General features: G+C 42.7%; 2 protein-coding genes and 2 non-coding genes across 4 annotated transcripts; 1 reads left to right on the forward strand and 3 right to left on the reverse strand.

The window, feature by feature from the left end:
* The first annotated feature begins 4,331 nt into the window (after positions 1 to 4,331).
* ACAT2 (acetyl-CoA acetyltransferase 2) lies at positions 4,332 to 17,798 on the forward strand. Its single transcript, XM_011380363.2, has 9 exons — positions 4,332 to 4,491; positions 5,152 to 5,286; positions 8,039 to 8,220; positions 9,508 to 9,625; positions 14,494 to 14,637; positions 15,491 to 15,613; positions 16,205 to 16,359; positions 16,879 to 16,989; positions 17,390 to 17,798. The coding sequence occupies exons 1-9, from the start codon at positions 4,437 to 4,439 to the stop codon at positions 17,558 to 17,560; spliced, it is 1,194 nt and encodes a 397-aa protein (XP_011378665.1). The 5' UTR covers positions 4,332 to 4,436; the 3' UTR covers positions 17,561 to 17,798.
* Positions 17,700 to 26,745, reverse strand: TCP1 (t-complex 1). The gene is made up of 12 exons (XM_011380361.2): positions 26,542 to 26,745; positions 25,403 to 25,488; positions 25,082 to 25,210; positions 23,911 to 24,008; positions 23,411 to 23,521; positions 22,926 to 23,107; positions 22,509 to 22,635; positions 19,661 to 19,836; positions 19,197 to 19,320; positions 18,703 to 18,895; positions 18,379 to 18,542; positions 17,700 to 18,004 (listed from the first exon to the last, which is right to left on the reverse strand). Exons 1-12 carry the CDS (start codon positions 26,603 to 26,605, stop codon positions 17,788 to 17,790), a joined length of 1,671 nt encoding a protein of 556 aa, XP_011378663.1. The 5' UTR covers positions 26,606 to 26,745; the 3' UTR covers positions 17,700 to 17,787.
* On the reverse strand, positions 19,008 to 19,137 carry LOC111731705. The gene has a single exon (XR_002777266.1). It is a non-coding gene; the product is annotated as a small nucleolar RNA SNORA20 (small nucleolar RNA).
* On the reverse strand, positions 23,607 to 23,746 carry LOC111731706. The gene has a single exon (XR_002777267.1). It is a non-coding gene; the product is annotated as a small nucleolar RNA SNORA29 (small nucleolar RNA).
* Positions 26,746 to 27,108: the final 363 nt, after the last annotated feature.

A 27,108-nucleotide genomic window follows, 5' to 3' on the forward strand; every position in this document is an offset into this window, starting at 1 on the left:
CTTTGATGTGGAAGTGAAAGCTGCCTGTTTCCTGCCTGTTAAAAGTGTATTACATCTCCTTAAATAGGACAAGTGGGAGTGCGAAGCATTCTTTAGATGACTCCTGGAAACAGAGAAACCCAGAATTTGGCAAACGATGAGTACTGCCAAAGAAGATTCATTATTAAGGGTAGTCAACTTGGATAGAGGCCAAGATATAGTAAAAGTTTCAAAGTTTCTACTTTAGCTTTATTCCAGAGAGCTGATGGGTAGTAAAAAATGCCTTAACGCTTTTTTGACATCTGTTGAGTACTTACATGCCAGAAACTGACAGGCATTTTATATGCATTATTTTCACTCTCACCCCATGAGATAGGCACGTTATCCCCATTTACACAATGGGAAATGGGCTTAAAAGGGTGAAGTAACTACCAACGTGATGACAAAAAGTGTTGGAGCTGCCCTCTGTGGTACTGTCATTAAAGCCAGCAGCCGAACCACGTCTGATTCCAAGAGGCCAGATGGGACACTGTCATTATGCCCCCTTCATCCTCTTGATCGAGAGGAAGAAATGTTACCTGAGCTTCTGAGGATGACACGTCATAGCAGTCTGGGTTGCTGTGGCAAATACATACGTGTTGGAGACAATCGCAAAATGGTAATGCAATGATGGAAAAAATGCAAATTATAAAGATTTGTAGTTAAAGATGCTGGCTAAGGTAAGAGGATTTAGTCTCTTAGAAGTGGTTAACGTGGCCCTTGAAGGAAACGCTATCAGTTTGTGAACAAAAGGAATATTTCTCGAAGGTATGGCATTGGAGGATGTACCAGTCACCATCTCTCTTCATATAAAGTTCAGTGGATACTATTCGCTGGGAAGATTTAAATGAGAACAAAAATGTAAAGGTGCTTGTTAATAGGGCTCACTAGATGTTCTCTTGGCCTCTCGGCTGTATTTGATGGAACTGACTAATTAGTTTCTGGGACACTATTATGCAAATATAATTCAAAGCCATTCTTTCTGACAATTTTCTCTCAAATGTACCTTATTTCTCATTAATAGCAGCTTGACTCCTCACCTAGTCATTGCCTACTGCTCTGCTCTATGACACTTTCTTGGGAGTTCACTTAATCCCATGACTATAATTAATGCTGCTTTCAACCCTGAGTAATGTCATTACCTTTGAACGGTACCTTCCGTGGGAGAGTCAAGCCACCTCTATTAAGGAGCACCCCATGAACTCCAGCTGTGGCAAATCCGCTGTGGTAATTCACTGCTCGCTTCCGTCCAACGCCCGGACTCATGCAACACTGTTTGTGAAACAACCAAGGGTTGCAAAGCCCTTTCAGGAGAAAATGGCTCAGTAACATCGTGTCACATTTGGAAGTTAAGGCGGCCACCCGCCCATCTATTTCCTTACCAGCCGAGGCAGCTTATGATTCTAGGTCCAGACATAAATTTTTAAATGATGTCCTCTTTCACCTATTAATTATTCTAGTCCCCATCTGGCTCATACATAGCTTTGAGTAGATAATTGATGAGCAACCGTAATGAGGACTCCTGAGGACAGGTGCTGTGTGGCCACACAACAAAAACAAGCAATTACCGTCACAATTTTTGTTCTGAAGGTGGGTCTGGATAGAACCTCCAGGTAGGAAATGAATACATTCCTTGCATCCAGAAGAATATATTCAGATGTGTTAAGCACTGGACGTAAAGAATGTATTAGTATTCACATTTAATGCCTGCACTGTGCTAGGACTTGTATAGAAAGCCATATAACAAGATCGTCTTGCAAAGCTTATATATAGTCTAGTAGAGAAGACGTGACACTAGGAATTATATGGTAAGTAGAAAGTTAACGTCCCAAGGAGCACCAAATGCAGGAGGCAGACATCACTTCCTCCAGGAAGCCTTCCTTAGTGGGAGTGCTACATGGTAGATTGATTAACAGAAGATACAGTGCTCACTGACGTTTTTGAATAGAGAAGAAACAAACGTTGAAAAAGGTGGATATAATGAGTTAGGTTTAGATGTGTTAAATTTGATGTGTTTATGGGAAATGTTAACGAAGAGGGCCTGTCTACTCAGGAGACAACTAGGTTAGAGACGTTTCATTGCTGTCAGCTTATAGGTGGTAACTGAAGCCATGGGAGTTACTGGTATTACCCAGGGTGCCAGTGCAAACCTTGGGGAATATATTAAGGAGCAGTCAAAGTGAACCCACAGAGGAGACAAGAGTGGCCAGAGATGTAAGTGGACACAGATAGAGTAAAGCATGAAGCCGAGGGACACGTTTCTCAAATTCCTTGGACTCCCATGTTTCAGGACAAGGAACACATTCCAGACAGAAAAGTCTTAGAGTGTGCTGCTGAGCTCTTGGGGAAGATTGCTGATTCCATCAGTATTCCAGACCCTAAGGATTTTTCCCCCCACAAAACTCTGTTATTCAAGCTCTTCCATCTCCACCACCTGAGTCTTATGCTATAGTTATCTTCTCTGGTTTATCCGATCCATTCACATAGCTCTTCAAAGTTTTGATATAGGTTCCCAGGACCAAATGAATTGCAACCTACTTGAAAGTTTTTCAGGATTCCCTAGGCTTGTCAACAGTTTTTTTTTTTCCCCGCTAAGATCTTGTGACAAAGTTCTTTTGCTCCAGTGTTCTCAAACAAGCTGCACTGCCTGCCTAGAAACCTTTCCTCATTCCCATATTAGGTTGTTTCTCCTTGATTTACCAAACATCTAAAAATCTTAACTTTCTACCAAGTAGTCAGCCCGGGTAAATCAGGATGCTTTCAGTTTGCATGTTACAGAACAGCTCGCCTAACTCAAGCTGGCTTAAACAATACGGAAAATTTGTCTCACAGTTGGGAGATCAGAGATTGAGTGGACTCTAGGGTTGGCCTCAAGAATGTCCTCTTTGCAAAGGCTGTACTTCTTTGCATCTCTGTTCTGTTGTCCTCAGCGTGTTGGCCTTGCAGTCTTACTGGCTCTCCTCATGCAGTTCCAGGCCTCATGTCCGGATACGGCGACGTCCAAAGGGAAAAGGATGTCTTTTTTGTATCTCTTAGAAGTGAAAATATCTTTCCCAGAGTCACCCTCCACACCCTTTGCATTTTGGTGGCAAAGGTCAGGTCAAATGTCCATTGGCCAAGGCTAAGACTAAATATTTGGAGTAAAATGGATGTTGGCAATCAATCACCCTAACTGGGTTCATGGAGAGAGGTGAAATGTATCAAGTCCCTGTAATAGCCATAAAATTCTAGCCGTCCCCAATTACCCCACACGAAATGTTTACCCTTTACTCAAACACACCTTGCCAATATTGACAATTGATGGTTGTTCAATGTTAATCATTACTCAAATACTTGTAAATCTATCTCCATATCTGTACTGATTTTTAACTTCTCTATATGGGGCTTCATGCAGCCTTGTGATTGTAAAGGCTTTTAGATGATAATCATAAAAATTAATACTTGGTAGGCATTAATTATGTCCCTACTTCGTGCACAACCCTATTCTGGGTACTACAGAGAATAAGACAAAGCAAGACCTGGCTCTGGGAGACTGAACTAGACTGCGAGGTGTGTCTAGGCCAAGGGAAAACAGCCTGAGCTGAGGCTGGAAAATGACTGGGGCCAGATTTTGAGGTTCCACACAGAGCTCTAAAAGATTTTCAACTCTGCCTAATAGGATAGAAAGTCGTAAAGGCTGTTAAACAGAAGAGTGACCCAACTTATCACATGCTCCTTCGCATTACTCGAACTGTCTGCCAGAGGAAGTCCTTTTGACTTGTGGGTCGGTAAGACACTCCGGATTCACCTAGAGCAGATCTTCCAGGTTAAGAAAGGCAAGTGGTGTCAACCCGACGGAAGGGAAGGGAGTCCTCGCACGGGTCTGCACAGAGAATCAAGTTAACGCCTAACGGGAATGAATGATTATGGGCGTCCAGGCAAAACGTGGAGGAGCTTTCAAAGCCACGAGAGCAAAAGCACTCATCGGCACGCCCGCACGCCTGCAGGCGGCAGGATTCACACTGCCATTCTCGCCACAGGGGTTCCAGTCCTGGGCTGAACGCGGAGTACTCTCCAGTCACCTCCACTTTTCGCTGATTCGAAAAACACTAAGTTTTTTGAAAACTTATCCTCCCTAAAAAAAACAAAAACAAAAACAAAACTTCACGACAGATACAACACTAGGACGTTCACGTAAGAGTCCGGGTTGGTGGTGGGCGGTACGCACCTGAGTCGGAAACCCGCGGCCCACGGCCCCGCCCACTGCGCGGAGCCCCGCCCCGCCCCCGCGCCTGCGCACCGGGCCCCGCCGGGGAGGCGGTGGGCGGGGAGTCCTGCGGCCCCGCCCCTCGGTGGTACGTCGAGGTCCCAGAAAGGCTTTGCCTCACTCGCGGGCAGCACTGGGACTACATCTTTGTGTGAGGTACTCGTGCGGCAGGATGAGTGCAGGTTCGGACTCCGTGGTCATCGTCTCAGCAGCGCGGACCGTCATAGGTGAGTGGCCGGCGGTCCTGGCACGGCGTAGGAGCTGCGGGCCTGGCCGGGTCGCGGGGACCCCTGGGGCGTCTGGGACCCCCCCCAGAACCACGCGCCTCAAGCCTCCCCCGGCCGGCTGGGAAGCCCCGCCCCTCGCCGGGTGAAGGCCATTCCTTTTCGCGTGCTCTGATTGGCTCCCCGGGTAGAACCACGCGTCGTCCGACTCTCCCATTGGCCGGCGGGAAGAGGCGTTCTCTGCCGAGGCTTCTGCGTGGTCTGCTGCGCGGTGCCGCGGTCTCTGCTCTGAGGACGCAGGGGCGGGGCCGCTGGGTGGTCTGATCCAGGGCCGGGGGCAGGAGTCTGGTGGGTCCAACGAGGATTACTGCGAACTGCCTCCTTCTCCCTAGTGCTGTAGAGTTTTCAAAGCCCTTGGAGGCGCGGGAGGGGCGGCTCCTTTTGTTAGGGAAGCGTGGCCCTTCCGCTTGGTCTTAGGGAATGAATGACCAGGCTTCCCGCGGGTCCGCGGTACCCCGAGAGCTCTGGGAGCCACGCTCCGGGGTCTCGGCTGCTACAAGTCACACGCTCTCTGCTTTGTACCCTGATGAGCTGCCTCCGGCGGCTGCCGTCCTCGCGCCGTGGGCACCGTCTTCATCGCCCTCGCATTCTCTTCTGTCCTAGGCTCCTTCAATGGTGCCTTGTCCACCGTTCCTGTGTATGACCTGGGCTCAACTGTCATCAAAGAAGTCCTGAAGAGGGCCGCTGTGGCTCCCAAAGATGTGTCAGAGGTTATATTTGGACACGTTTTGGCAGCAGGTAACTCCCCAGTGACTCTGGCAGAGGTCAGGTTTATTAGAAGCAGCCCATCAACGACCCCAACCCCACCCCTGCTGAAACTTATGTCGTTGGCTCCATACATTTGCTCACAGGAGTTCCTTCTAATTTTTCCTGTCGCCCGTCCTCCAAGTCCCATCAATAGCTTCTCTCCACTGGGTGTCTTTAAATTAATATGCTTTTTCTGAATGAACCTAGGCCACCATCCTCCACTGCCTTTTCATTCTTTAGAAGCAGGGCCAGCCCGAGGCATAGGAGAGTTTGCACAACCCTCTATATTTCCCTAAAGTGTCACACATTCAATAAAAATGTATTGCATTCTTCTTTCGTGCCCTGCACTGTGCTAGGTGGGGTTAGAACTCCAACAACACAGGGTCTTTGCCCCCATGGATCTCACTTCTGAACCAGTAAGGTGGGCTGTGCTTCCCAATTCTCACAGAAGGTGGGTCATGCCTGGGTTTGTCATAAGTTTTACTGGAGTGCTCCAGTCTCACTTCTGATTCCCGCTGGTTTAATAGACCTGCAATCCCTGACGGTTCCTAATTAGTTAAATTATTTTTGGTTTTGTCGGAAACCAGCCGACCAAGTCAAACCGGGTACCTGAATGGGGGAGCGGGGACTGAGAAAAAAGAGAAGACAGACAGGGTGCAGGAGGGAGAACAGATCTCACAACTGTCTCTCCGAGTTTATTTCTTATGCTTCTTTTTATACATAATCTGTTCCTTTGTGTTTCCCAAGATAACATAATTAAAGTAACATCCTGAAGATTGAGGTATGATCGACACTCCCTTCCACGCTCCCTTTGTCTATACTTAATCTTCTTCTTCCTGGAATTCCTCAGAACCAGCCTTTTCCCTTTTTTATGCAAGCAGGCCTCCCGAGATAATCCATGCACTCTTTTGAATTTGGGGAGCTTTAGCTCCCTACATGGTTTCATGCTCACTCGGTAGCACAAATTCTAATTTGTGGCGATCATTGCTAATGCTCACTAAACAACAAACTTTTGTCCTTACTCATTCTGAGATGAGACTTGGCCCATTTTTCTGTGTTTTTACTTTGTAATTTTGTAGTTCTTCTTCCCAGTCTTCCTTTCTCCACAAGACCACGTGATCCTTAAAGTCAAAGCATGCCTCAAGGTTTATCATGACTCAAGGTTTTAAATAACCTTCAGCCTTCAGTCACTTCTCCTTTCTTCCTTTCCAGACCCTTGCCTCAGCCTTACTCATGTGCAACAGGTTACTCAGCTGCTGGTTTTTCTGGTATTGTGTCCTCATCTCGCCTCTACAGTAGTTCCACGTAGTTATAATAAAAGCGATAGCTACATTTGTTGAGGGCCTGCTAAGTGGCCTTTAAAGTGCTGTGCTTCGTGTGTTCCTTTAATTACCTCATTTAATTCTCTCAGTCCGTTGGATCATATTATCTACATTTTACAAATGAGTAAATGAGGTTTTGAGAGGTCAGGTAACTTATCCAGGGTCACAGTTCAAAGTGGAGCTAGCGCTTGAACCCAAATCTGTCCTCCTTAAGCCCAGGTACCCTCCACAATCGTGTAACTATTTATTGAACACCTGGTGTGTGCCACGCACTCTTCTGTCAGCTAGAGATAAGCAGTGTTCATATCAGAAATCCTCATTCTCAATGAGCTCGTATCCTTTGCTAAATGCTAGGCTACTATAGTTAGTTATGTTCAACACTCATTTCTTAACTCTGAAGTACCTGAAGATGAGGATTATGAATAAATAATAAAGGTTTTATAAAGGAGTTACTTTACTTAAATGCATATGTAATTCATTGTAGCATAAAAAGCAGGAACTTTAAATAATATTGTCTTTTTGATTAACTAGTGTCCCATGAGTTTAATTCAGAGACTATTTTGAAACTGTTTTTCTAAATATTTTTTCTGTATCCTCAATGTCCAGTTTTTACCTTCCAGACTAATCCCAGATTAATAACACTGTGATGACCGTAATCTCTAAATATTGTAACAACCCATTTGCTAGATTTTCCAACAAACTCACCAAGCAAGGGGGCTAGGTGTGGGTGTATCTGAAATTTGCAATGGAGCGACACTGTATAAACATTGACCCTTTGATAACAGACAGTGGTGACTAAGGCTGTTTGAAGCTATCAGCTCCATCCCCTTCTCCACTACTTCGATTAAATTAAATAAGTATGTGATATATGTCTTCCCATTCCCTGAAGGAACTCCCCACAATCGAATTCTAGAAAAGTATTTATCAGTTCTCATGTTGTATATAACTTGTTACATAACCAGTTAACGTTGGTGTGGTGAATATTAATCAAGGAAAGAAGTGCTTCTTATCAGAAGTTTTACTTTTTAAGTGACCCCCTTATCTTCCCAGGGGTCTAAGCCCAGATCCCAGAAGTACACAGCCTGGTTGGAGACATGCACCGTGTCCACATCCCGTCCTGTGTTCATACGGGAACGTTTGGGAACGAGAAGCCAGCTCCTTCTTAAGATAGATATGACTCCTTTGTGGAAAAGAAAGCATACAGCCATGAAATACCTGTGGTGCACCACAGGATAGTTTGTATTCACGGGCTAGACTGTGACAGATGTAGAGTGTTACACAGACCTTTTTTGCCTCTGGTGGACTTTGGTTTGGTTGGGAGGGAGACCCAGTTGGCCATCTCCTGATTTTGTGTTTATTTTTACCCACATATTTTATCTTTCTCTTTGATGGCTGAGAGTCCTCTGCGTTCATTGTTCCAGGTTGTGGACAGAATCCTGCTCGACAAGCCAGTATGGGAGCAGGGATCCCCTACTCTGTTCCAGCGTGGAGCTGCCAAATGGTTTGTGGGTCGGGCCTGAAAGCTGTTTGCCTTGCAGCCCAGTCAATAATGGTTGGAGACTCCAGCATTGTGGTTGCAGGAGGCATGGAGAATATGAGCAAGGTAAGGCCTCTGAAGAGGTGGCTCTCTTTGACCTGTCAGTAATAAATTCATGTCCATGCCATCGCAGAGTAAACTGATGCGTATCAGAGCTAGAACCAAACAAATAAACAGAAAATGGATCCAACCTTGATCCCTACCTGAATGTTAGTTACTTTTCAAGTTGGATGGGAAATCTAGGTTGAAGAAAAATCCTGTCAACCAGTGTGATTAGAACAGAATACAGTTTTTCTAAAACGTTACCAAAGCGTAAAATCTTTTCCTAATTAAGCCTATAATGTTAGCCTGTAGATATCCTTGGTCTTAATTTCTCTCTTGTTGCGAGGAAAAGTCAAAAACAGATGTTGCCACTTACCTTTCTGCACATGAGAGGACCCCAGGGACTGAAATTTGTTGACCTTTGGGAGGTATAGAACTCAGAAAGGAGGACCGCTGAGTGGTGTCCTTCTCAAAGAGGTTTGGCAGGTGAGATTTGTTTTGCCAGGTTCCATCCCTCAAATCGGCACAGTGAAAAAGGAAAAAGAACATCCCCTGCCTCTTGCAGGCAGTTCAGGGTCTGACCTGGGGATCCCATGGGCAGAGGCCAATGTAGCCCCACCATTGCCGAGGCCCAGGAGGAGGTAGGCTGAAGGTAACAAACACAGAGTGATTCCCATGGGACCTGTGTAGTACTTTAAGAGGTGCTTTTATGCAGTCACAACAGCCCTTAGAGGGTAGATGGTATCATTCTTAATTTATTGAGGCCAGAGCCAGGATTTAAATACAGACCTGGCTCTAAGTCTTTCCATTCTGTTATAGCTGCTATTGAGTTGGCAGGAGTTAAGAGGATGCCCTGCCTAGAAATCCTTCCCCATCAGTTGATTAGGCAACCTGGTGATTCTCACTACAGACATTAGTCTCCCATCAAAATAAACAACACATTGTTAGCATCACTTAAGCCCTTAGATGATGTCCTCATCTAACATAACTGGTTGCCTCTTTGGAAAGAATAAATAAGGCTCCCAAGGAAACAGGACACGGAAGGGACAGGTTTGGTGGAAAAGGGAAATGGGTGGGTAGGAGACCAATGGGTTCTCAAGAGCAGGCAGCGTGGAACGGTTGGCTGATTCCAGAGGCCTTTGGGCCCTGACCCTAGATGAGGAGGAGGATGGGCTGGAACTGAGGAGAGGGGTCACAAGGGGGCTAGGTGAGGACTGGGGGACCCCTGGATAGTTTAGAATAGGATCCTGAGGGAAGATGACTAGTTACCACCAAACCTAAGTCCACGTGTGTTTCCATTTGCGTGTCCAGGCTCCTCACTTGGCATACTTGAGGGCAGGAGTCCGGATTGGAGAAACACCGCTGACCGACAGTATCCTCCTTGATGGGCTTACAGACGCCTTTCTCAACTACCACATGGGCATTACCGGTGAGGCAGACGTAGCTGAACATGTACTTCCTGTTAAAACGTTAAAAGTCATAATTGGCTTCGTGGGTGCTTTCCTCATTTGGGCAGGGAGCGTTTCTAATAATTTTGTGTCCCTGATAACAGGGATAGTTCCCCTTTGATGAACTTAAGTGAGGAAATAGCCACTTTATCCTTTGTGACTCCTTGATTATCAAGGAATGTTAGAGGTGGGAAGAGCCTCAGAATTCTTCTGAATCAATCTGTACTTTACCATATGAAGAAGGAAGGGCCCACAAATAGTGGCTTTGTGGCAGAGGCAATGTCAGAGGTAAACCTGGTCCCTGCCTGTGTTCTTCGCAATGCTCAGTCAGCTCTTCATTAGTCACCCACATAGAAAGCCTTCGCGATCTAGGTTTATTGGCACAGCCACTGGAAGATCAAAAGAACTGGTGTCTTTACTGCGTATAAATGTAACGTTTAAGAACAGAAGGGACATTTAAGTTTAGAGTTAAAGAAACAAACCTGAGAGATTCAGCACCTTGCTTAAATGCATGTGGCAATGATTCTGTGTCAATGAGAGGTATAAATCATATGGGAAAGATAATAGAGAAGAGGCAAGATTCTAAGCAGAGGGTAACAGTGAGAGAAGCTCAAAGCATCTGTCACTGTGCGAGTGAGAGCCACAGCAGAGAAAGCTGGAGCTCATGGGCAAACCATGGAAGGCGATGTGTGCCTTTCCAGTTTTACTTGCCATAGTGTCTAGGCAAGAGTTTCTTGAACTAACTGCCTTAACATCACCAAAGATAATCATTAAAAACTCAGCTCCCAAGTCCTTTCCGAGCTGTTATGAGCTGTATTGCATCCTTTCAAAGTTCATACATTGAAGCTTTAATGTATGATGTCAGAATATGACTGTATTTGGAGTTAGGGACTTTTAAGAGATAATTAAGTTAAGATTAGGCCTTTAGTGTGGGCCCTAATCCAGTCTGACTAGCGTTCTTATAGGAAGAGGAAGAGACACCAAAGATATAGGCACAGAAGAAAGACCACGTGAGGACACAGTGGGAAGGTAGCCAAGGAAAGAGGCCTCAGGAGAAATCAAACTTGCTGACACCTGGATCTTAGACTTCTATCATCCAGAATTGTGAGAAAATAAATTTCTGAAAAGAAAAAGATAATAATAGCTCAGGCCATGATGTAGTAATTAATAAAGACGAGACCTCCTACAATAAACAGGTATAAAACTAGTCAAAATATATCAAGCAAATGTTTTCAAATGTTAGCCAACAATTATGCAAGACCGAGATTCTTCAAAGAAGAGAAAGCCTGTCACTGGCTTTCTATCTGGAGGTATTTTCCAGACTTTCTCCCAGAGGGAATAGTAACCTGGATGAACTGGGGAGGCAGAGGTCAGAGTTTGGAGCTGCCGATATGGCTGGAGTTTGTGGGACAGGGTACTGGAAAGAAGGGAGCTACCAAGAAAAGAAGATCCAGAAATACATAAGGGTCCCCTTAAATCTTTAGTCACGTACTTAGCCCTGCCCGTGCAGGGCAACACCCTGCAAAGCCGAGTGGGAAACAGCTGCTAGGGAGCTGTGAGTTGAATGGACATTTCATAGATTACTGGGGGACACAGGCATATGGACCTTACTGAACCCACTTGACACTCCATTGGCATCTCAAAAAGGCCACAGATAGGGGGGAATTTTGACAAAGCAGAAGATAGAAGGACTTACACTATCTGATTTTAGCACTTACTGTCAAGTGCGTTTATCAAGACAGTGTGGTTTTGGCATAAGGATAGGCAAGTAGACCAGTGAAATAGAGTAGAGAATACAGAGGTAGACACAGACTTATACTGATTTTCAATAACGGTATCAGTGTAATGAAATGGAGAAAAGAACGCTTTTTCAATGAACAGTGCTGAGACAACAAATTACTCATATGGAAAAAATGATTCTCAGTTTCTACCTCATACCATATGCAAATATGATTTGAGATAAACCATGGATCTAAAAATAAAAGTTTTTGTTTTCGTTTTTTTAAAGGATTTTACCTACTTTCTCCAGATAGGAAGGCTACAAAGTCAGAAATTTTACCAAAGTTTAATAATCCTTGATTCTTCAAAACGGGCATAGGCTTTTCAACTCTGGACCATCCTCAGGTTACACAGTAGCCTTGTGGGACTGACTCAACCAGAAATATTATGCTTGCTCAGGAAAATACAGGAGACTATATTTCAGGTCTACCATTGAGAAACTTCTGTTACAGGACAAATGGAAGTTATAACACTTCTAGAGGTCAACATAAGAAAATAGCTTCCAAACCCGGGGGTGAGTTAAAACAAGACGCAGAAAGCAATAATCTTAAAAAGAAAAGTTTGATAAATTAGACTTCTAAAAAATTAAAACTTCTGCTCATCATCAGAGACGCTGTTAAGAAAACAAATAAGCAAGCCACAGATAGGGAGAAAATATTCATAATACATGTATTTGACAAAGGACATATCTAGAATATATAAAGCACTATAACAATGATACAAAGGCAACCCATTTGAAAAATGAACTAAAGATTTGGACATATATTTCTTCAAGAAAGATATATGAATAGTCATAAGCACATGAAAAAGTGTTCAACATTATTTATGAGGAAAATGCAAATTAAAACCATAATAAGATATATTATACACCTATTAGGATGATTAAAATGAAAATGACTGACATCATCAAATGGCGGCAAGGATATGGAGCAACTAGACTCTCATACATCGCAGGCATGAGTATAGCTATTTTGGAAAAAGATTTTAGCAGTTTACTCAAGAGAAATGAAAATGTTGGTCACTAAAAGCTTTGTACAAATGTGTTTATAGCAGCTTTATTCCTAACGGTCAAATTCTGAAAATGGTTCAGGTGTCCATCAACAGAATGCATAACAAATAGTTGTATATTTATACCATGGAATACTATTCATTGGTAAAATGGAACAGAAATAAACTCAACTACATGGACAAATATGACAGACAGTGCTGAGCAGAAGACATGGAATCGCTTTTGTAATCAAAAAAGGAAATCAAAGGAATCAAAACATTTGCTTCAAGGAGGGGGAGATGGGTAAGGGGCACGTGAGAAGTTTCTGGGGTGATGGAAATGTTACAGACATATATGGGATATATGGTTGCATGCATTTGTCAAACCTCATTGAATTACATATTTAAGATTTTTGTATTTTACTCCATGTATGTTTTACCTAAAATAAGAAAAAAGAACTGTGACTAGATATCGAGCTCTAGTTACTAGGTTTGCTTTTCCCAGTGGTATAGCATAACATTCTGAAACTACATTCTGTATATTCTTGGTGTGAACAAATGAGTGAACGTATTGATGATGGGAGCCAGGCTTCTCATTATTGTAGCAGGGAGTTTCAAGTCTCTAGAGAGGGAAGAATGTAGTTGTGTTAGGTTGCATTCAGAGATATCAGTATGAACTCAAGGTACCACAAATGTGTGTTTCTGTTCAGTCGTAAATTGGACGTGCATATTGGTTCTTAATGAATAGGCACAGAAACAGTAACATGCCGGTAACAATGAGCAGTTGTAACACCCAGATCTTGGTTTCTGGATGCCCTTTCCACTAAAAAGAACTAAGATTCCTTTGAGGAATGGTTCATTGCAGGACTAAGACAAAAGTGCTAAAAAAAAATAAGGCTGTGCTTAGAGCGCATGGGGTCTTGACCCAAGGATCCAGGAGCCAGCTTAAAGGACTCCTACTGCCCAAATCTTCAAAAGTTTGAGCATCAAATAATGATAGTAACAGGTTATAATTTATTAAATAATATAAAAATACATGAACCCAAACTGATGTTAAATAACAATAAATGGAGAGAGAAGGAAAAGCTTTTTGCAGTAGAATGCCAACTAATACATATAGAAGGAGTGTTGGAGTTAGAAAATCATAAATGAATGCCAAAACTGGTGGGTAAAATTTGATGAGGAAGGAGTTATTTTGTAATCTCAAAATAACTTCTCATAAATTATTAATTATAAATGGAAAAATAGTAACTTTACAATGTAGAAACTTGGTAGATACCACTTTAACCAACTGATCAAAGCTAGTATCACCTGATAGCACATGTGTCTTGATAAGATCATATCCTCATTCAGTGGTACACCTGCTTTTTTTCATAATCTTAATCTATTCTTGAGGAAACAACCAACAACCAGAATTAGAGACATCTGATAAAAGAACTGCCCCCTGCTCTTCAAAAATATCAAGGTTAAGAACACAGAGATAGTCAGAGGAACTGCTCCAAATAAAAAGGAACTAAAGAGATTGACAGAGTAATATACAGTGTATGATCCTGGATGGGATCCTGAACTGAACAAATAAATTAGCTATAAAGGACCTCATTGGGACAATAGGTAAAACTTGATTATGAAGAATTAGCTAATAGTATTGTATCGATGTTAAATTTCCTGATTTTGATAGCTGTGGTTATGTAAGAAAATGGCTTCGTTTTAGGGAAGTACACAGAAATTAAATTTAGGGTAAAGGAGTATAGCTACATCTTTCTCTCAAATGGTTCAGAAAGAGAATGATAAAGCAGTTGGGGCAAAACTAATCGGTGAACCTGCAAAGAAATTTCTGAAAGTTTAAAATTATATAGAAAGGAAGAGAGAAGGAAGCCAAGAAAGAAGCTGGCTTAGCAGTCACGGTATCATTTCCATATTCATCGCCAGTGGGAGGCAAGATGGCCAACCGAGCACTGTCCTGTCAGCCCACCAGTGAGCCTGATGGTGTCGGGTGGTCAGTGCTCGTTTAAATGTGAAAAACTTAAGCTAGCAAAGCCAGTTCTTGAAAATGTTTGTTTTTGCTTTATTTTTTCTTTCACAGCTGAAAATGTAGCCAAAAAATGGCAAGTGAGTAGAGAAGATCAGGACAAGTTTGCACTTCTGTCCCAGAACAGGACAGAGAGTGCGCAGAAGGCTGGCCATTTTGACAAAGAGATTGTACCAGTTTTTGTGTCTTCTAGAAAAGGTGGGTAGATCATAATGATTTAAACATCAACGTGGCTATTTATAGGGAAGAATAACAATATATGGGACTGTGTATAAATTGTGTCATATCTTTCAGGTAGCAAAGAAAAGATTGTATGTATAAGTGTGTGTGCGTGCGTGCGTGCGCGTGCGCGCGTCCTGGATACATCTGAATATGGGTTGGGGGGGCATGTTTATGGGGTGAGGAAACATGGGAAGCTGTGCCAGCACTCAGCACTCTTGGTCCCAGTGTCCACACTGCCATGTAGATAGAGCAGGTTTCTTAAGAAACTCAAACAGTGGCTCATGTTTGTGAAGAGGCAACAGCCGACCGTTTGCCCTCACAGGCAGAATCTCAGCAGTGAACATCCATTACTTCCTGTTGCTTCTGTGTACATTTCGTATTTCTTGGGTGGATCTTCTTGGATCACTTTGCGGTTACCTAACGTGGAGTGCTCCCGCCAAGTTCTGTTACTGATAACTGACATGTCTTCTGTCCAGCCCTGATGAGATTGGTTTTGACACTCCCTGACCCAGTCAGTTGTGACCAGCCAAGTCGTATGTCCCAAACCAGTGTCAACGTTTTGCATAAAGAACTCCTGGTAACTGCCTTCCTCAGAAAGGGCTATGCATATGGAAAACACCCAAAATGTCTCATGAGGGTGTTGCTCGTAAAATGTTCTAACATGCAGTAACTTTTATTAGCATGTATGTCCCTCCTGTTGGAATGAAAGTATTTTTTAATGTCTTTCTTTCAAATGTGAATCTTCAGCTATCACGTGTGGGCAATCTGCCATTCCTGGCATGCTGCCTGCCATGTTTTAATCTTGGGTAACTGATTTTCCTTTTCTCAGGTCTTACTGAAGTTAAAACGGATGAGTTTCCTCGCCATGGGAGCAACATAGAAGCCATGTCTAAACTGAAGCCGTACTTCCTCACAGATGGGACAGGGACAGTCACCCCAGCAAATGCTTCAGGTTAGTTTCTGAAGGGCAGTTGAGGAAATCCCATCATCTGCTAGGTCTGCCAAGTTACTTTTCTTTATACTTCATTAACTATATACAAATTATTCTAAAACCTTACTTTAGCTGCTTCAGGGGGGAAATTTGTAGTTTGTATTTGAGATTTTTTCCATTATTTGATTATTGACTTAACCTGTATATTCTGAAAGGATGGATTTGGTTTCCCAATATCATAACTAGACATACAAATGAAAAAGCAAATTAAGAGACCCCCGAGTTTTACCTACCATTGTACTTTTCCAAAACCCGGAACTCCCAGCACGTCCAGTGAGGTCTGGGCTGTTTCTTCCATTCCTTCTCATCCGTGTCCCCTCCCCTACTGCTTCAATCTTTCCACTTTTTCTCCCGGTGGAACGTTCTGTGGTCAGCTGTCATACTGCCCAGCTTACCATTGCTATTTACTCTGTAGTCTGAAATATGGCACGTGGCTTTGCCAAGACAGGTTAAGAATCATTTAACTCATGTCTTCAGGTGTTAAGAGACACAGGACGTTAACAAGCAGTTAACAAGCAGTATTTTCTAAATCGAGACATTGATGTTTTGCAGGAATCAATGATGGTGCTGCGGCTGTGGTTCTCATGAAGAAGTCAGAAGCTGATAACCGTGGGCTCACGCCTTTAGCGCAGATTGTTTCCTGGTCACAAGTAGGCGTGGAGCCTTCCATTATGGGAATAGGACCAGTTCCAGCAATAAAGCAAGCCGTGAGTTTACTTTTGAATGTGACTGTCCTTAGCTTTGATAAAATGTTATGTAGGTTCTGCCCTTTTTTATAAATGCTCAGGTCCTTTACCACTCCAAAATGGCAAGATTCTTGTTTTTCTATTTATTCCTGTCATGTTTCATTTGTGTGTCCCTTTTATGATTCTTCTGATTAGCCATAAACGAGTTCATTTCTACTTTCTCTACCACAAAGGGCAACCAAGAACATCTGGATTATATTTTAGGGAACTTGATTCTGCTAGACCACCTCTCTCCTACACATAACAAATGTTACTGGCTCAAAATTCAAGATAGCTTAGAATTTCCAAGTCTTTTTATCCTTAATCTCTTAGAATTGGTGTCACTAAGGCAAAACATGTGCTAGCACAGGCTGATGTAGGAACCACCCAAGGTGGCAGTTTTTAGATCCTTTACTATCACACGGCATGGTATGCTTTTACATATAAGATGACCAGTGGTCCCACCTGATTTTAGATCTCTTCCACTCATCTTTCCTTTAGGTTGCGAAAGCAGGTTGGTCACTGGAGGATGTGGACGTGTTTGAAATCAATGAAGCCTTTGCAGCTCTCTGTGTTGTAATAGTTAAAGAACTTGGCTTAGACCCAGAGAAGGTAAATATGGGCAAGCAGTGCTGAGCTTACGAGTGAATGTTCACAGCGCAATTTCGATTAACAGCAAACACGTGTATGTAGTTAGGCATCATGTCCTGGGCATCGCCTGTTCAGGAGTGGGTGGCTAGTAAGTAGGTTGAGTGCCTGCTGGGACTCAGAGTTCACTTATTTTGTTGCTCTCCAAGGCAAAGACTCCTGACTGCATTAGTTTACTGCTGGCACACATGGGACATTTTAAATCTTATAAAGGAAGGTAGTCAGGATAGGTTGTCAGAGAAAAGTTTCTAAGCAGTTACAGTACTGAATTTGAAAAGGAAGCTAGTATTACTCGTGTAGCATTAGAAGGAAGTTTGATTTTAATCCTATATCCACAGAACAAGTATCCTTTTTCCCCCTTTAGGTCAACATTCAAGGAGGGGCTATCGCCCTGGGCCATCCTCTCGGAGCATCTGGCTGCCGCATTCTTGTCACCCTGCTGCACACGCTGGAGCGAAAGGGTGGCCGTCGTGGTGTTGCTGCCCTGTGCATCGGGGGTGGGATGGGCATTGCAATGTGTGTTCAGAGAGAGTGAAGCTGCTTAAGAGTCATGCTTACACTGAACTGGAGCCTCACTTCTTTCTGAATAAGGCACTAAATTAATTATACTGTGAAATCAGAGGACCAATGTGAGGAGGATGTAAGTCACCTCCCACTTCACAAGAACCCAAGGCTCATGACAGCTCATTGTATTTTAATGTGTCATATGCAAGGTGTACAAGACAACTGCAGCTAACATTGCTATAAATAAAACATGACTGATCAGTCATCAAGGGCTCCTGAGTGAACAGCATCTTCATAACCTCCGTGCTTATCATCTTTGCTTTCAGGATGTAATTTAATAAGATCATCAATTCGAAGAATGGTAATTGCAGCTTCTGTTGCAAATTTCAAACTCTTAACTTTAACTAGAGTTGGTTCAAACACCCCTGCTTGTTTGTTGTCTCGAGGTTTACCGTTGACCAGGTCAAGACCAATCCTGTAATTTAAAAACAAGACCTGTTAAATGGCCTCTTTACACATGCCCACCCCATCCCTTTAATTTTAATTGATCAGGTGGCTGATTAATTGCAGCTGGTCCATTCACGTTAATCTTGGGAATGTTAGGACCTTTGGTAGATCCCTTTAAGACTGAAGTAGTTGATTATGAATAGCAAAATCAGGACTGAAAGTTGTAGCAAGGTCTACAGAGTGGCTTAAACATCATTTAAAATCCTAACAGCTTTGCCTCAGGGTCCTGGAGGTAAAGTAACTCCCCCTAGAGGTTAGGAAAACTTGAGACATGCTAGTAAAATCACCAGAAAACAAAACCGATATACATGTGACAGATGACAAGGAAAATCGTATACTTACCATTTTAGATTTTTGCGTTCTGGGTTAACTTGAGCCTCATTATGGAAAGCTCTTAACTTTGCAACCAGATCAGTTGAGTCCTGGGCCGCATTAACTGCCAGTGTATTAGGAATAACAAGGAGAGACCTTGCAAACTCTGCAATAGCAAGCTGTTCCCGAGAACCCTACGAAAAAGACAATGAGCTGTCTTTACAAAAGGAAGAAAATTAAAACCCACAGCAGCAGCTAAGGTCCCAGATGAGGTATCAACAAAATGCTAGATATGCTCTCTTAACCCCCCCCCCCCGCCCCTTGAAAATAAAGCCAGTGTGCAGATGTTCGTACCATGCTGGTTGCGTAGTTTTCGAGGTATATGGACAGGGCTGCTTCCACAGCGCCCCCACCTGGAACCACAGATTTTGACTCCAAAACTCTCTTCACCACACAAAGTGCATCGTGTAAAGAGCGCTCCATCTCATCACACATGAAATCATTTGCCCCACGTAAGATAACTGATGCAGATGTACGAGCCTTAGTGCTATGAAAAAATAAAGTGAAATTCTTAAATTGATACTTTTATAAGTCTACACAGAAATTCAGTTAAGTGCCTTGATTAAATCCCGCTTACATAGGACATCTGAACATGGAAGCAATGTCTAGACTATGCAGAAGAGAGGAAACCATTATTCCATCTCAACTTGCAATGGCCCAATGTTTTTTTATCCCATGCGTATAACTGCTCATATCACTGAAAGACTATAGCAGCAAATAAATGGGAAAGTGATCTGTTTTTACTAATAAAACTTAAATAGCTATATAATTTAACAAGTAGCTCGTACTTTTTGATCAAGATCAGTTCATCATCGCAAATTCTCTCCTGTACCACTTCTTCTGCTTGTCCCAACATTGACGCTTCAAAAGTTTCTTCGCCTTCCAAATTGGCCAGGGTTGATAGAATAGTTGCTATTAAGATAATTACAAAGAGCTGTGAATACTACTTTCCCGTGCATATTTTCATATCTTGTCTTAGATCCAGACCTTTATGATAAAGCAATGTATAAATATAAGTTTAAGGTTTACAGTTATACATCAGACACTGTCGTTTTAGGATGGAACTATGTTATTTTGAGTTGAAAAAATTCAGTAAAATTACTTTTCCAGCTACATGAAAAATGACTATAAATATGTTGATAGCACAAATCATTAAAGAGCAAAAACAGTATGTTTTTAAAGCTATTTAGTGTTGACATTCCAACAGAGATGGCCATGAAGCACCACGTCTGGGAGCAGGCAGAAGACATACCTCCAGAAGCTTTAGCAATGCGCTTAAGGTCCCTTTTCAAAACTCTTCTGACTGCCATAGCGCCCGTCTCCACAAAATACTTCAGACACATGTCATCGATTCCACCAGTGGTTAGAATAACATTGGCGCCAGTCGCCAGGATCTTCTGGATTCGCTCCTTGGTGATGTCTGACTCTCTACAGATAAAATATTTGAATAGTAACTCAAAGTTATCTTCCGTGTTAATATAACACAGCTCTAACATGTACAAACTATTTTCCACAAATAACTGCACATTAAATTACATTAACCGGGTGGCTCCATAGTGCAACGGTTAGCACGTCTGCTTTACACACCGAAGGTCCTGTGTTTGCGCCCCAAGTGGAGCCATGGACCATACCCCGGATGTGCCAGGCCCCGGGTGCACGCTGCGAGCCTGTGGGAGGAGATGCCCCGCCTTCAGAGACCCAGTTCTTAAGGGGAAACGGCAATATCCATAGGTCAGCGGTAGAAGGGGGAGGAGGGGTATTAAAGGGGGGGAATTATATTAACCATTCCTTCCCTTCTGTGACCAGAATTTAAATCAGTCTAATTTATGGGAAGTTCAAGGAATTAAAAATTACCATTTAATTCTTCTCAACCCGAGTCCCTGACCAAGAACGGTGGTTAGAAGAGAAAGCGTCCCTGCCTTCAGTGTTCTAGCAGAGAGGCAGACTGTAACCACATGTCAAGGTGAATGTCACTACAGTGGAGATGACAAGCACGAGGCAGGAATCCAGCCTGGTGGGCGAGACAAAGAAAGCCCAAAGGAGAGGGGTCCAGACCTGAAACTGCAGGTAGGACAAAAAAAAAAAAGAAAAAAAAGAAAAAAAAAAAGAACCTTGTAGGAGTGTTAAGAACCTCGACTACGTTTAAGAAAAGCTGTATTGTCCCATGTTTTTAAAGGACGCCCTGATGTCAGTGTGGAAAGTACACTGAGAAGGTGAAGGGCTGAGGCCAGGAGGCAGTCACTGGAGACACATGACGAGAACAGAGAAGTCAAAGTTCATGGCTCAGCCGCTGACTCCTGGAGTAAAACGAATCCTAACAGGCTGGGACAGGATGAGAAAACAGAGTTCGATTTTCAACAAGATGAGGGGAAGCCCCATTATTCAGGTGAAGCTGTCAGGAGGCAGACGTAGTATGGAAACCACAAGTAAGCTACGTGAAAGGGATATGCTCAACATACAGACAACTGAAGCCACTTCGTTTTTCTTGCGAAGAATAATACATGAGGTCACTTAAAGACTTTTTTAAATTAAATGACTTAAAGCTTAACTTCAAAACAGACCCTTCGGTCTACACTAAACAAGTACTGGGTGCCGGACACTATACTAAGAACAGGGGATATAAAGCCAAAGAAATCATGTAGTCTCTACCTTTACAGCTTGTAATCAAAGTCATACAAATACACAGAATGACCCTGTTGTGGCTGAACCACAGTGAAAATAATTAAAAGGGCTCTGGCCTTGGAAGTAATGAGATCAACTTGGCTACCGTGTGGAAAACAGCCTGCGAGAGGACAAGAGTGAAATCCAGATGACCAGCCTCGGCACCTCTACAACAGTCTGAGAAAGAAAATGAAAATGCAAAGTAGATAAACTTGATTTAATTTGAAGATAGAAATCAGGTGGTCTTGATGGTAGACTAGAAGGGGAAAAAAAAAAAAAGAGTGCCAGGTAAAAAAAGAGGAGTCCCCACCACTAAAACAGCCTGGAGTGGATTCGGGGTGTTGTCAGTTTTAGAAACGACTTTGAGATGCTTAAGAAGCATTCAATTAGACAAGTATGTGTGTTTGGAGCTCAGAGAAACAGATTTGGGACTCTCTCAAATAACATCTGAAGTCATAGGAATGAGCTATCTTGGGAAAAGTGGGGAGATGGTGGCGGCAGCAGGAACGCCGATGAGATAGGATCACAAAGCTACTCCATCCTCCAAGTGTTTCAAGAAAGTGGCCAAAGGCTTGATAAAGATCAAGTGAAGGTTGAAAATGTCTCGTGAATTTCACCCTTAGTCACTAGTGCCCTTAGCAAGTGGTCCTCCACTGTCGAACACAGCTGAAAAAGGGATGAGAAGTAGAGCATCGGAAGAGTTTTTGTGTACATCACTCGAGACATTTGGCTATTAAAGGAGGGGGGAAGGATAAGGACTAACTGGAGCAGGATGTGTGAGCTACAAGTGGAATCTACAAACGAATAAAGAGTAGAATTACTAGTTGAAGCTGCAAATGAGAAAGAACCACTAATGAAGCAAGATTCCAAGGAAGAAGGCAACAGAACCTGGAACACTTATTGTAGAGTTTGGCCTTTGGTGGAAAAAAAGCCACTGTTACATCAAGGAAGAAAGGAAAGAGCACACATGCGATTAGATTTATAAGACGAGCATTCCTGACTCTCGGCAAAGACAGCCTGCAGGTTTGGTTCAGTTACTGTGCTTGTTTCTTTTAAAAAACCCTTAAAAACTTATTTTTGAGTGATATGGGTCCAATAGAAGTAGGTAGTCAAAATCCACAGCAGCAGCCAAATTACTTCTTCATAACTAGCTCCCCAGCATGCCAATCAATTTGCCACATTTTCTAATTTTCCTGAAGCTTATGTAAAAGTTTAACTTCAGTTAAAAATATTAATTTTTAAAGTACTCCAAGACACTCACACTTAAAAAATCCAACTGGATAACTGCCACTCTCTAGTACCCAGTAACTGCTTGACCACCCGTATTGTTAATTACGAGATGTAGCAGGTGCTCCTTTTAGCTTACTATCAATGACTCTAACAGAAGAATAATTTACAAACAGCCCCTTTCAAAGGGCAAAAATGATCTCTCGACATACCTCTGTCTAATCTGGTCCAGCTTTTCAGGATCTGTAATAACCACTTGTACACCAAGCTTCATTTTTGTCTTCTGCAGGCTGAAGTCAAGGCAAGCAATTTTTGCATTAACTATTCTCTTGGGCATGCCTATAATTGAACATATTATTAAGTTCCTTTATGGTAACTATAAACAATGCTACGTTTTAAAACATACACCTATCCTGAAAGCATAATAAAAAGTAGCAGAAATACTAAATTGTTATACATAAACACAAATTTAACAACCTGACGTATGGTTTCCTTTTCCTCTGGGCTTCCTAAAAGAATAGGAAGTGCACACTTCGGATAGTTCATCTGAAGATGAACAGTATGCAGTCTACAAAAAGCTAATTTTACCCTTTAGTCTTCTTGTTATATGACCAAATCCCGAGCCTTACCCTGGGATCCCACCACACAGTTGAGTGCATAGCCATTGATGAGCAGACTCTCCATCTGACTTCTCCCATGGGCCTTCAGAATATTAATGGAAGAGACTGGATAGCGAGGCTGGCCTCTTACATCTGTGTATTTAATAGCAAGTACAGCATCTACTACCATATTAGCAAAGAAATCACCGTTTCTAAGGCAATAGTTAAGGAGAACAAGAGATTTGGACAGTGGGTGCACATGAAAATCAAGGGTAATTCAAAAGCACTTCCTTTCTGCAATCTCATCAAAGAAACAGGCATTATTCATGCCACCCAAATGCTAGAGTGCTATTTATCACTATCTGTAATTCACACTACTTTTAAACACACTTTATTTTTCCCCCTAGAAAAACAGGGAAAGGAACATAAAATTTCAATACAGCATCACCTGCCACAAAAACTAATACAAGGTCTTTTAATAAAGCCTCAACTTTATCAGATTGTTACAAGGATACATTCCAATGACTTTGGATGACATTGATGTTTTTGCAGCATTAATCAGGCAATCTCTTCCAAGATCATCCGTGTTAATAATCAGATTTTCACTGATATAACGCACAGCTTCCCTGTTTAAAGCATGAGAGAGAAAACACAAAATTTACTACTCAAACTTTTGTTTTATCATAGCATCAAAATGTCATAGACACCACCAATTTTCTGTTCTGCCATTTCATATAGGAGGAGGACACGAATAAATCCTCCCTCTTCAGATCATGGCAATTTTAATCTATCCCATAAGCATAGCCACTAAAATCTATTATTAAGAGAAAATGTGGTAGTCAAACGGGAAAATATTGATACTGGCTCTACTTCTTACTTCAAAGACTACTACTTAAATCCTAAAATACAACTTTTTCAAAATAAAATTTAGTCCTTAATGAAAACATTTGAAGAACACAGATTGTTTATAATTATTACATTAAATAAAATTTTCTCTGAATGCAAACAAACTTACTTGCAAGCAAGCCGATAGCCGCTAATAACTGATGTGGGGTGAATTTTCTGTTTGACTAGTTCATCTGCATTTTTTAGGAGTTCTGCTGCAATAATAACCTGTTGAGAAAACATTCATTGCTCTAATATTAGACAGACATTTAATATATGCAATACATATGTAAAAACACCACCAAAATGATCAGATATTACTAACCAGAATGGTGATGGCAGTGAAAATAACTGGTTATTAGACACCTAAAAAAATATAACTACAGTGTTTTACATGTGAATGCCCAAAGCTGGATAAGAGCCAGAAAAAACGTTCTGGCTGACACACTAGTTCTACAGTACAATAGTAAATGAAGGACCACACACCCACTACCTTTAAAGATGCTAAATGAAGAGCCTGACTACTCAAATGACCTGTACTAGCTTAGATTATTATTTAACTTAAAATCAAAGACTTCAAAAATTCTGACTGCTTCTTTTGGGGTAAATTATAATCATTTTACTTAAATGGTATTATCATAAACAAGTTACTTGGAAAAGACCATTATTATTTTAGAAGAGATAGACTGTACTCTTTTTACAGCTTGTAGTTTAATACAGTTTAATATAGAAATATAAACAATAGTGTTTCTACCACATTAGAGTGCTGGATGATCTTTAAGTTCATGTCGTTTACTTTCTCACACTCCCATTTTGAACTCATGAGACTGCCTTGTCAATATTTAAAATGTAAAAACTTGTTATTAAAAAGTGGCAACATTTTTTTCTTTAGATAATTATAAAAAAAGGTTTTAGAAATGTCCAAGTCTCAGGTCATGGTTAGGGGTTGCGGGGACAGAAAAACTTTCTTTTAAAAACTATTTTTCAAAACTGTGATGTATGGATATTGCTATGGCTGAGGAAAAACTCATAAAACTTGTGTAAACAAATGTTTAAAATGACATGACCATATTATCTCAGATTTCTTTTTTATTTAAATTGTGGAAACTAGCTACAACCACCCAGTTTTCAAGTTTTGTTTCTGAATCACTACCCAAGAAAGACCTTACATTTTCTCCCTCTTAAGTATGTAACTTATTTCCGACTCAGAAGCAAATAACTTACTATGGCTTCACTTTCTATAAGCTTGATTTTAGGAAAACACCAGTCCTTAGCCATCTACCCAGTGACTGACTACCTACCACGGAGGTAGTTCCATCTCCCACTTCTTTGTCTTGCAGATCTGCCAGCTCACAAAGAACTTTAGCTGCAGGATGCTCTACCTCCAGTAACTTCAGGATGGTGGCACCATCATTAGTAATGGTTACATCCTAAGAAATTTGCAAGGAAGAAAACAACAATCACCTACAGAAACAGGATATCCTCTAATAACACACGTATACCCCCTTGTGATATACACCTCCCAACAGCAGCAGTCCCATTAAAAACAAAGAATTTACACCATGAAATTTTTACGGTCTTTTTAATTTAAAGTAACAAACACAACATCTAGCTATACTTACACCAATATCATCCACCAACATTTTATCCAAGCCAACTGGACCAAGGGAACTTTTAACGATATTGGCAATAGAAGCTGCAGCCATAACTGTAGAAACAAAAAAAGTAATGATATTAGAAAAATCTACTACTTCAAAGAACAATCATTTCCCCTAAAGGAAGTAAATGACATCCAAAAGCCTCTGAATTTTCCAAATCTACAAATCTGTCCTAATTAAAAAGTTAGCTAACAAAATCTCGCATGCAAGGAAGACTAGCAAATTTGAATTCATATGCAAAGGTGACACAGGTGTGTCAAAGAGCATCCACTTCATTGCCTCAGAATAAAAAGGTAATCTGCTAGTCCTAATTCGGGTTCTACCACTTCATACAGAAGATAAAAGTGGGAATCCAAAGGTTCTAACTTTATTTCAAATTCATCCAAGGCAAAAATAAGTATCGTAACCAATAACGGTAAGGTTGACAGGCGTGTGTAAACGCTCTCAAAAGAGACTCAATGACAAATTGTTTACTAGAATAAATGCATTTTAATTATCGCTTATGCTAACACCCAACTGAAATTCCGTCAGCTATTTAAACAAGCTGTCAGCGAGGGGTGGGATAAGAATTATACACGGACATTGGAGCTCCCGACATCTACTACACATGGTAAGCGGTGGGGTACAATAGGTAAATCTTCGGAATTGTGGCCATTTGCTCGTATGAAAACGAGCAGCTGAAACTAGTCTTTTCTGGTTAATGGTCCTAAAACAAGACCAAGAAATTGGGAAACGCCCTTCGTGGCTGGAATCGGAAGAAAGGGGGCGCAGAGCATCCGGACCAAAGGACCCTGCAGGCGTGGCCGGGACGGGAGCCCGCTATGCCAATACCAGGGCCTGGGCACCCGCACTCAACCACCTCGTCCAGCGCACTTCTCAAAAACGTGGGGCGCTTTCCGGGATTCCTCCCCCACGAGAAAGAGGCGCTGCTGCCCCGCCCAGTGGTCGTGAGGCCGCCGGGGGTCGCGTGCACCCCACCGCTCACACCCTTTTTGGGGGAGAAGAAGAAAGCGCAAGGACGGCGGCCGCAGGGCCCGAGCGGGCGGGCTGGGAGAGAGGAACCGCGCTGCCGTCGGCCAGACCCAGGCCTCGCCCGCCCTTACCGTTCTGGGAGCGAATAGCCTCCCCCGTGCTGCGGTCCCCGAAAACGGACAGAGGCCCCTCCATCTTCGCGGCAGGGTACACGTCGAGTTTCACTCGCACCGCGGACAAGTCGCGTCTCGATCCCTAAGCCCGGCGACGGCGTGGAACGGGCACAAGCGGCGCCGCAGGGGCTGCTGGGAACGCCGCTCTCCGCGCCCCCGCCCAGCCGCGGGGCAGGGCGGGAAAGAATGAATGGTGGGGGGCGGTGGGAAGGGCGGACGTACCGGAAGCGAGCGGCCGGAAGAGGGCGGCTCGGTACTCTCACCGAATAAGAGAGCGAATAGGAAGGGCGCGAAGGTGGGAGAACGGAAGTCAGGGTTTTGGGCCGCTGGAGGAAGAGGGTGCTCTGCAGAAGCGTCCCTCAAAGCACGGGTTGCGCGTGCGCGTTTGCACATTCTAGTGACTTCTAGAAAAGGTGGTTCGGTTGGGCGGAGCTTGGCGCAGAATGGGATGGGGGACGGGGCGGGCCCTTTTCTGAGGTTCTGAGCGGGTCATGCGCGATAGCTTGTGCGGTGATTGTTTTCCTC

The sequence above is a fragment of the Pteropus vampyrus genome, unplaced genomic scaffold (genome assembly GCF_000151845.1).
Source record: "Pteropus vampyrus isolate Shadow unplaced genomic scaffold, Pvam_2.0 Scaffold392, whole genome shotgun sequence".
In the NCBI taxonomy this organism is placed as follows: Eukaryota; Metazoa; Chordata; class Mammalia; order Chiroptera; family Pteropodidae; genus Pteropus; species Pteropus vampyrus.

Coding starts and splice junctions, on each gene's coding strand:
- ACAT2 (XM_011380363.2), top strand. CDS start 4,437: ATGAGTGCAGGTTCGGACTCCGTGGTCATCGTCTCAGCAGCGCGGACC. Junction 16,360..16,878: donor TTCCAGCAATAAAGCAAGCC/GTGAGTTTACTT, acceptor TCTTTCCTTTAG/GTTGCGAAAGCAGGTTGGTC. Junction 16,990..17,389: donor TTGGCTTAGACCCAGAGAAG/GTAAATATGGGC, acceptor TTCCCCCTTTAG/GTCAACATTCAAGGAGGGGC.
- TCP1 (XM_011380361.2), bottom strand. CDS start 26,605: ATGGAGGGGCCTCTGTCCGTTTTCGGGGACCGCAGCACGGGGGAGGCT. Junction 23,108..23,410: donor TCATCCAAAGTCATTGGAAT/GTATCCTTGTAA, acceptor CTATTGCCTTAG/AAACGGTGATTTCTTTGCTA. Junction 19,837..22,508: donor CTGGACCAGATTAGACAGAG/GTATGTCGAGAG, acceptor TTTTATCTGTAG/AGAGTCAGACATCACCAAGG.